We start from the raw sequence: 10,000 nt of genomic DNA, 5'->3' as shown, positions 1-10,000 counted from the left end.
ACGAAATAGAAAAAGAGAGATGCAGGGAACACATGAAAATAAAAAAAGAAATACGTGGAGCGCACATCCATGCAGATTATTGTGTGCTTTGGTAAAGAGCAGGGGTACCTGAGAGGATGAAGAAGATGCCAGAGACGAAGGCCAGGATGGTGCGGTGCGGCCGGATGTGCCCGATGTTGTTCAGGACGAAGCCGATGAACATGAAGAAGAGGCTGACCAAGGGGAAGGGCGTGGCGGAGCGGATCATTTCTAGTCAGCAAGAATAAGCAGGACCAATCAGAACGGAATAGGTCAGTCAAAGCGTGCGTTATCAACTTACAATGGAAAAACACAAATTCACCCAAATTCATCAGTATAAACCAACCAATACAACTATTAGTTGGATATAACATTTTTAGAAATGTTGTGTTTTTGCATGGACCTCTCGGAGTCCTTCTATGGTTGTCTAAGGGCAAAGAGGTACCCTTGGCCAAGGCCACATCATCAAACATCTATATGCGACCAGAATCCATGCCACCCTCTCTGGTGATGATTGATGTTCATGAAGCCTGCCCTTTCACTGCGAGGGGTTAAATGTATTGGAATGACATATGGGATGGGGGGGGGCACACAGGGGCTGAGGTCTCATTGGATGTCAGTGACCCCATGGATTGGAGCGCATAGGAAATCATTCCAACACTCTGTTGCTATCTGACGTCAACCCGATCCACTGAGTGTCCACTCTTCACATGGAGGCCTGCATGGCTAGCCCATGTGTCTGCTAGCACCAATGGCTTATCGAGCAAAAAAAAGAAACCGTGACAACTGTGCTACGTGACAACCTCTGTAATTGGCCCTTCTGAACTGTAGCTGATTACCAAGCGGTCAAGTTCCTGCCCCCTGCACACGTTGAGTGGCCCAATCAGTGTGGCTTAACCGCTGTCTCCCCTGGAGAGAGCTTTGAGAGACTCCCTACTGAGCAGAGGAAGCAGAGCCGTCCATGATCACCTCATGGTTCCTGTTCTGATCTTATCTCCTCATGGCTCTGTGTATAGTTATCCTGCAGCAGAAACTCCTAACCGAACCTCTAACTGCTCCTGATGGAATTCACATTTACATTTAGTAATTTAGCAGACGCTTTTGTCCAAAGCGACGTACAAGGGAGACAACAATCAAGCTAAGAGCAATAGAGACCTAGTGTAACAATAAATACTATTTTATATAAGAAATAAAGTGCAGGAATATAACTACTGTAAGTGCAAGTTAAGTACTAGTTGAAGTGCAAGTTAGGAAGGGATTAGTGCTGTCTGAAGAGTTGGGCCCCTGGACCACCATCTCCTCTCTCTGCGAGTACGAAGCATTAACAAGTACATACTGTATAGTACATGTAACAGTTCAGAACATACTCTCACTCTAAGTGCTGCTCAGAACACAAAAGCACCATGTACATACACACCCCACATATTGTTCATGTACCTTTCCTTTATTCTCACTGACACAAGCACACACAGTCGCTGTTTTGGCCTTTGATGAGAAACAGACTCTGACGGCTCACTAGTTATTTTTCTCCAGTTCCCTCCCTTTGAGATTAAGAGCTGGGGAAGGTTTCTGACAGAGAGCGCACTTCACTTTTCTTTAACACGGACCAGACGGTTGCAGGTGAGCCTCGTCTGACAGGAGTCTCCCAGAGGACCATGGGAAGTGTGTGAGAACGTCATCCTTCACGTGTTCATTTTTAACAGCCTCTCAAAAGCAGAGGAGGTGTTCTAGTCTGAGGCTAAGATAAGGTTAGCATGTGTTAATTATGAAACACTAAGGTCAGTCTCAAAGGATCTAGCGTGGGTTTCATACCAAACTGAATTAATGTCTTCTGTCTAACTTCACATGGACTGTTTAGTCATAGGAGTGGGATTAAGCATCCCAAAAATTATACACATATTTTATACATGTTGTGTTCAAATATAAGGATAATATATGCACATTTTCAGCATTAAATTATCATTATATCCTTCATGCTTTGTAAATGATAGATAACTACCTCGGCAAATTGCAGTACAGGCAAACCACGAATGTTATCAACAAAACATTTGCACAACATTGTACTGCAGTGTGTCAGTATGAGTGGAGCAGTGATGGACGGAGTCTCCTGTTGCTGCCGTGTGCAGTAAAGACCCTGTGGCCTCTAATGCCTGTCTCTGTATGTAGAACTGGGCTCATGTTCATTCTCAGGGATTACGTGGTCAGAGAGAGCCCAGGTGATTTGATTAGACACGGCAGGTAGATGATGGATTGAGTGCCACGGATCGATGTGAGGGGCTCTATTGCCGTGGACGCTTGTCTTTTCCACCGCAAAAGACTTCAAAGATTTCTTCCACTCCGAGAGAACGGAGCGGATCATTAAAGAGAGGGTGCACTTTGGCAGGGAATTGAAATGTGTTCTTACGATCCCTATGTTAGCGGCTGAGCATCTTTGTAAGATAGACAGCTTGCGGCACAGTCTGCGAGACAGACAGCTGAATGACACAATATTCAGAACACAGGGGAATGGAGGTCAGTCTGAGTATGTATTTGGTTAAATCAAGTTAATTTAATCCATTTAATAAAACTCATTAAAAATAATTTTGAATTCAATTTAGCTATTTTAATTTCACTTAAGTTCCATACTTCCCTAGCAAATGAAAGATTCAGTGTCAGAGAGTTAATTTGAGTTGAAGTACAGTCTTAACCAGGGCATTATTATTGTACCAAGAGGTCACTCACTCAGCACACTGACGGTGGACTCTGAGGTCATCTGGACGTTGGTGGGCATGATGTATTCGATGGTGAAGCACCGGCCCTTGTCCTCCCCTGGGGGAGACACCAGAGACATCACAACACAGGCCATCAGGAGAGGGGACGGCCAGGGTCAAAACTATCAGTCACACCTTACAGTACAACATTACACTCAGTGACAAAGGTTCTGCTCCTAAATGGGATTTATTAGTAGTAAAGAAAAGGTCAAAGGGTCAAAAGGGGAGGCAAACGATTGGGTTCTGTTAAGGTTTTGATAAAGTGTAAAGAGTCTTTTAAAACGTAACTAGAGGGAAAAGCACACACAGGGAGTCAGAATGTAGTTAAGACCAACAATCAACAAAAAAAGGACACTCATCATTGAACATAATGGAGATAGACCCAGGCACCTGACTACGACATGAGTTGAGTCAGGAGATGGAGGGATGAAGAGTGTCTCAGAGTTTAACAACGGGGGGGGGGGGGCAAATGTGTGGAAGACAAATGGACGGTGCCATCTTTGCCTTGCCAGCGAATACGCAGCTGGTGAAACACGGCGCGCAGGCAGAAAGTAGTCTGGAGACAAAGGTCTTTTGGGTGAGTCATTGTTGCTCTGAAACAACCCCGGCTCCCTCACGAGTGTCATTTTGTTTCATTTCCTGTGCCACTTACGGTGTGGGGAGCGAATGCATTATTCAAAAAAGTCCAATAAAGCAAGCGCAATTTCCGCGTGATGGGAGATTGAGTTTTTCTAAATGCATTCTGTAGCCCAGCCTACATCTCGCACTGTAATACACCCCTGTTCGCTCCATCTATCTTTCAGCCTTACCTTTTTTTTTCCACTTTCCCCTCGTTTCTTAAACCTTTCTCTTCCACTCAGTATCCCTTCGTGGCTGTCTGTCACACTATCTGTCTGTCTCTCTCGCTCACATGCACTTTCTTAGGCCCCCCCCCTCCCTCTTGTCTCTCTCTCTCTATCTATCAGCCCCTCATACCCCCCTCCCCCTTGTCTCTCCACCTCTCTGTCTCTCCCTCTGCCCGTCGTGGAGGTCAGTGGGGAGCGGTGTTGGCTCTCGTGGTCGTGGAGGTCAGTGGGGAGCGGTGTTGGCTCTCGTGGCCGTGGAGGTCAGTGGGGAGCGGTGTTGGCTCTCGTGGTCGTGGAGGTCAGTGGGGAGCGGTGTTGGCTCTCGTGGTCGTGGATTGTCAGTGGGGAGCGGTGTTGGCTCTCGTGGTCGTGGATTGTCAGTGGGGAGCGGTGTTGGCTCTCGTGGTTGTGTAGCGGCATCATTTTAATAAATGGGTAGCCATTACCAGGTGCCACGGGAGACAACATGACCACACTGAGCCTGGCGATCACGACAGGGCTCTGCCTTAATCCACCTAACCGTCTACTCCACCAGCCAGATCCACGGGGACACTGGGACTGTGGAGCTCATTGGGACATCATCTCACAGCAATTACACACGGCCATAAAGAGCCGCCGAAATCCCCATTCAGCATAAACAATCGAGCTTCTGATTAAAAATTCAGTCATAACAAAGGCAGCATCGGAAAATAAAGGCCTTTGTGCCTTTCATAGTCCCTTATTACGTGACAGCTATTACCAGAAGTCATCGATACGATCAATCACACTCGTACTTTTCGTCCGCACTTGGGTGAGAACATTTGTTTATTGATGAGAGAAAGGTTGCGAATAAGACAAGCCTAAACAAAATTGAAATGGAAAAACAGCCCCATGAAGAGTCATAGACTAACATTATGCCCAGATTTGCCAAAATGGATTTTTAATGCAGCTGCCTGACAACTATTGCCATGGCAGTGGCAGCGCCGTAGAAATGGATTGACGAAACAGGGAATTAAATTAGGCCCTGTCCGCTACTTTCAAATGTGATAATGTGCAGATACACAGCTCAGCTCAGCAATGCTTTCAGAGCGAGGGAGAGAGAGAAAGAGAGAGAGAGAGAGACAAAAGAGATGGTCAGGGAGAGAGAGAGAGAAAGAGAGAAAGAGATGGTGAGGGAGGGAGGGAAGGAGGGAGGGAAAGAGGGCAAAACTGGTTATTATTCTGAATGCCATGTTCCAGTGTCTGCATGGCAAACCGCCTCATCAGGGAGAGGGGAACACTTTGGCATCAGCAGTTTTGACAGTTTTTTTTTTCATTAAATTACCTCCTCAAAACTTTCTCTTTATTCTTTGGATTTTTTTTCAAATTACTTCCCCCGTTATCAAATATGTGTCACCGCATAAGATGCATAATTGGATTTAGGAACATTTACATGGCTTTGAAGTACAAATAACATCCTGGCATGGGGTCATTGAATATAAAAAAACTTCTGTGAGTCAACCATCATCATTAACAGATCAGGCGAATGCAACTAAATCTGGACCAGCGGAGACATAGTTATTGGACATTAACAAATGGAACTTTTTTAATTCACCTCAGACTCTGGACACAAAGGGGAAAAGGCACAAACGGATCAGTACTTCAAACAGACACACACATCCAAACCGCATAAACACACACACACACACACACACTCACACACACACACACACACACACGCACACACGCACACACGCACACACGCACACACGCACACACTCTGAGTCAATAGAAACGAACGAGCTGTTACCATTTCAATTCCTGTTCTATCGCTGTAAATCGCGGGCCTTGTTGGACCACTGCACTGTATAGAGGAGAATGGGACTGGGTCAAACAGAGGCTGTTCTAATGGCAGTCAACACCAGGGCCACTCAATAGCGTCAGCACATACTGAGCCATTTGGTCTATGTGTATGGAGGTCCATCTGATGTCTGGGTCTATGGCATTCATATTCAGGGGACCAGCTTCGCACTGATTCTGATTTCAATTTCCTGTAGATTCACATCCAGGAAATCAAAGCTGGCCTCAGTAGCTTGAACATGCATAGGGATTATAAGAAAAAGGGTGGGGTTCAGTGTTAAGGAAATCAAAGCTAGGAGTCACTAAAAAAGGAGGAACATTCATAGTATTTTTTTGAAAAAAAAATGTGAGTGCAATAAAGGTTAGTAAAACGCAACGAAAGGGCACACATTTGGTGTTCAGAACCCTAGGAGAGAAGAAAGAAGGATACCTGGTTTACCGGTGGGTAACTCTTGCACAGGGACAGGTGTGTCTAAGAGAGGACAGGAAGGGAGAGTTAGTGCCATCTAATGGGCTTCACCTCTAACCTCTGACCTCTGTGCTAACATGCTACCTCTTCATGTCATCATCGCCATCCCCCTCATCATCTCAATCACCGCCACCACCATTATCATCATCATCATCATCACCATCATCATCATAACCATCACTATCATGGGAAAAGAAGGAGACATGCAAGCCAGGGCATCACTGCTGAGTGCTGAGAGGTCATTCGATGGCTGTCGAGCAAATCACGCTACCGCTGTTCCATGCTGACCAGAGCTACCATCTGGATAGGCAGTGTGCAGTCACAAGAGGGACTACAGAGAGTGCAGTTGCTGAAGGAGAGTCAATCAGGCAGGGAAGGTGGCTGCAAGAGAGGGGTGTGGTGTCTAGACAGCAGAGTCAAGAGGGTTCTACGCTGTGAAGTTAAGATACAGGAGTGTTAGCTTTGGGGAGTGAGAGTCTCGCCCGGTCCATTCCAGGAGGAGGCGTGTAGCTTTTTAAAGGTGGATTACAAACACTGTGGTAACCATGGTGAAGAATGTGAGCTTTCTGAAAGGTGCAGGTGTGTGTCTCTTCAGCAGGTGCGGATAATATGGACAAAGCTACGCTAGCCTAAGCTAAGCTACGCTAGCCTAAGCTGAAACGGCACATGAAAGGGACACACCAAAAGCAGAGAGAGAACAGATCAAAAGCCACACAGACAGCAACCAGAGGAGAAGGGGGAACAGAGTGTGTTCTACCATTGCCTTGAAGTGAAGCATTGTGTGACCTTTTTAACATTATAATTTAGCACCATGCAGTGTGCAACAGTTGTGACAACGCCACTGGAAGACATGATTTATTGTGTGTGTATGTATTTCCTCTTTTGGAAACATACCAATCAGGTGCACACACACACACACACACACACACACACACACACACACACACACACACACACACACACACACACACACACAAACACACTGTCTCACCTGCCAGGAAGCAGACCCTCCAGAGGCCTGAGTGCAGGGACATGCGTACCTCGGTGCTCTGGTTGAGGGGCAGGATGACGCCCTCCTCCAGGTAGAGCCAGTAGTCAGTGCTGACGGCGATGCCCAGCAGGCCCAGGGCGCACACCGCGAACACGCTGCTTAGCAACGTCAGGGCCTTCCTGCCGCACAAGCTCATCGCGTCCCACTCACCCGCTCCAGCAGGGGGCGACGCCAGCACTAGCAGGAGCTGCAGTGGGGAGAGGAGAGGATGACACACCACCACAAAGCAACACAGACCAGGGGTTCAGTTAGGGGTTTTGAGTACAAAGACCACACGAGGGCATACATCATCAGAAATGTCCTCAGCCACCTTCAACTTATGACATGCTAACTAGCATAACTAACATCATGTGGAAGCGACACGTCAGTCCAGCTATAGGGGACATCATGTAAACATTGTGAAAACATTACATAATATGGTCATATATGCTGACAGTTCTCCCTCTCAGTGTCCATAAATACCTGCCTATGCTTTGCCATTGAGGGGAAAGAACTGGCTTTGTCCAGTAATCATCATGTACTTAGTCATCTTTTATACACCTCGACTGGATCGAAACTCCTATTCACATGTTGGAGGATAGAGATGAGTCTGACCTCTGACCTGGACCTGGATGAATGACCACATTCCCTTAATGGTGCTCAAAGCTTAACATGGGACGGAGACATGGGATAGACCACACAGACCTAGAATTGTAGAATAGAATAGAATTGCAAAATAAGAGTATAAAAAAAATGAATAGAATAGAATAGAATTGCTAAATAAGAGTATAAAAAAATGTCAATGAAGTGGCATAGGGGGCACGCATCAGGTCCACCTGAATGGAAATAGATACACAGGTGCAACCAACAGGGTTCTCCAAGGGTCTTTTCAAAGGAAAGCCATGCAAATAGTGCAAACAGAATTCGTTTTTCATGTAAATGTGTCGACCAGCGCGTTGAAAGTGTCCCTGTGCATCAATGCCATACAATCGCTCTTAGCTCACCCAAGGACCTCATTAAACATTCATCTGAGGTGAATACATATTTCTATGACCTTAAGTGGAAATACATGTGAGTCTCCACAACAACCCAGCTTTGAATGTGAAATAAGGGTTTCTCCACTTTTGGGAGTGAGAGACACCGTGTCCCTTTCTCCCTTGTGTATCGGGGTAAACACACTGCATTGTGTGAGGACAAAAAGAAGACGACGCCTTTTCAAAAGCCCCCTTCGGAGCCACCTTGAAATGCTAATGGGAGCGGGACCAGTGTGTAATGAGTTCCAGGTAGGAGGACGCATAATTGCTCAGTATAATCATCATAAAGCACCCAGAGAGAAACCTCACTCAAGTAACCATAGCTGCCATATCCTCTGCCAAAAGCTGAGAGAGAGAGAGAGTGTTACAAGTTCTTTTGTATTGCACATTGTCATAATGTTCTTTTTAAAATGTGTTAGCATATATTTCATTTGCATCTATGATTTGTAAAATAAGTGCTTGGTACCTAATTTGGGAAAGGTTCTGTTGATCGGACAGTGTTTTCTGCCTTTGTTGTTTGCGAGTGCAATAATGATAACCGGGTTGATTTGCACCTAAGAGGCTTTTAGAGCAGAAACCAAATGCCAGGAGACAAATGGTCTCCCTGCAGCAGCCATGCAACATGAAGAGAATAACGATCTCCATCTAAAGGTTTGCTAAAGGCTCCCTCTTTATGTGTCACACTTTCTGCACTGCAATTTTGTCGCAAAAAAATAACAATGTGGGGAATAGTACAATACGCTTTTGTATTTTCTGAAACTGGGTACATTTCTGTATCTCTTACAGAACAGTAAGTGTTTTAGCAATGATTCAGTCCTACTCGTAGGCTGAGCTCTGCTGTGATCTGCATACTTGGTGAGAATAAGAGAGGGATACCTGATGCATTTCTACTTTGGCTAAAGTAACTTCTTTAACACTGACTGATAACTAAACTGGGAATAGCACTAAATAACTTGCACTACAACTCCTTGGGACTCAACCCTGAGGACCGTACACTCCTCTGCCAGACCACAGTTGGAAGGCAAACTGCCACCTGCTAAATCAGAACTATAAGACCTGCTAATTCAGAACTATAAGACCTGCTAATTCAGATCTAGAAGACCTGCAAAATTCAGAACTAATTTGCTCAGCCACTTGTGTTTTTCCTGTTTTTGCCTCCTTGTATTGTGTATGCAGATGTGCATTAGGCAACATGAATTAGTTGTCCAGGTGCAAAGTGCAAACGTGAAAAAAACCTTGCTGTGTTTGGCTACATGGGTGTAAATATTCTGGAAATATTCTATTTCTCAAGAATATTTGGGTGAACTTTGCGGCTTCGTGCTTCACTGTCCTCATATTGCCTCGGGCTTCACACAGGCACACACACACACACACACACACACACACACACACACCCGCACTCCATCTTGTAACACAGTAAAGCATGGAGTGAGGCCATCTTGAACTTTTAACTCTCTTTTAATTCTCGTTGGATATGCTATGGGTGAATTCTCACTTTCTTTTTCTTGCTTTCTTTCACCAAAATATGTACAGCTTTGTCTTATGTTGAGAGGCAGGGATGTGTGCCATATTAGAGGAATATGTGCATGTACACATATAAATACTATCCTGGTTGCATGTGTGTGTGTGTGTGTGTGTGTGTGAGTGTGTGTGTGTATGTATTCATGCGTATCTATGTGCGCTTGCCACATAGGAGTGTGTGGCACACCATGTAAGTGTATGTTTGTGTGAGTGTGCATTTATTTGGGTGGCCATGCGTGCAAAGGTTTTAGCATCTATATGTGTGGTGAAAAAGTGTGTATGAATGTCACACTATAGTACACAGTGTGTGTGTGTGTGTGTGTGTGTGTGTGTGTGTGTGTGTGTGTGTCCCTGTATGAGAGGGCTGATGAGGCATGCAAAGCTCCTCAGAGCCAAAGGCCAGCCAATGTGACCATGACTGCTTATATCAGCGCTGTAAATTAACACTGCATAGCTAAGCATGGCTAATCATGGCTTTCCTGTTTGGTTTGGTTGTTTGTTTGGTACCAATTAAA

At 45.4% G+C, this 10,000-nt stretch overlaps 1 protein-coding gene across 2 annotated transcripts in view; it reads right to left on the bottom strand.

Annotated features, from left to right (window-relative positions):
* Positions 1–10,000, bottom strand: part of cacng5a (calcium channel, voltage-dependent, gamma subunit 5a) — a 25,073-nt gene that overhangs the window by 1,791 nt on the left and 13,282 nt on the right. The window contains exons 2-5 of one of the 2 annotated variants that reach the window (XM_031564078.1): positions 6,892–7,138; positions 5,862–5,903; positions 2,740–2,826; positions 109–249 (exon numbers count right to left, since the gene is read on the bottom strand). In XM_031564078.1, coding sequence (XP_031419938.1) covers positions 109–249; positions 2,740–2,826; positions 5,862–5,903; positions 6,892–7,087 — 466 coding nt within the window. In that variant the 5' untranslated portion in view covers positions 7,088–7,138. The remainder of the gene's footprint in view (positions 1–108; positions 250–2,739; positions 2,827–5,861; positions 5,904–6,891; positions 7,139–10,000) is intronic. The other variant, XM_031564079.1, reaches the window with a different exon arrangement.

This window comes from Clupea harengus, chromosome 26, assembly GCF_900700415.2.
Source record: "Clupea harengus chromosome 26, Ch_v2.0.2, whole genome shotgun sequence".
NCBI lineage: Eukaryota > Metazoa > Chordata > Actinopteri > Clupeiformes > Clupeidae > Clupea > Clupea harengus.
The sequence above is the reverse complement of the archived record's forward strand: the minus strand, read 5'-3'. Positions and strand labels throughout refer to the sequence as shown.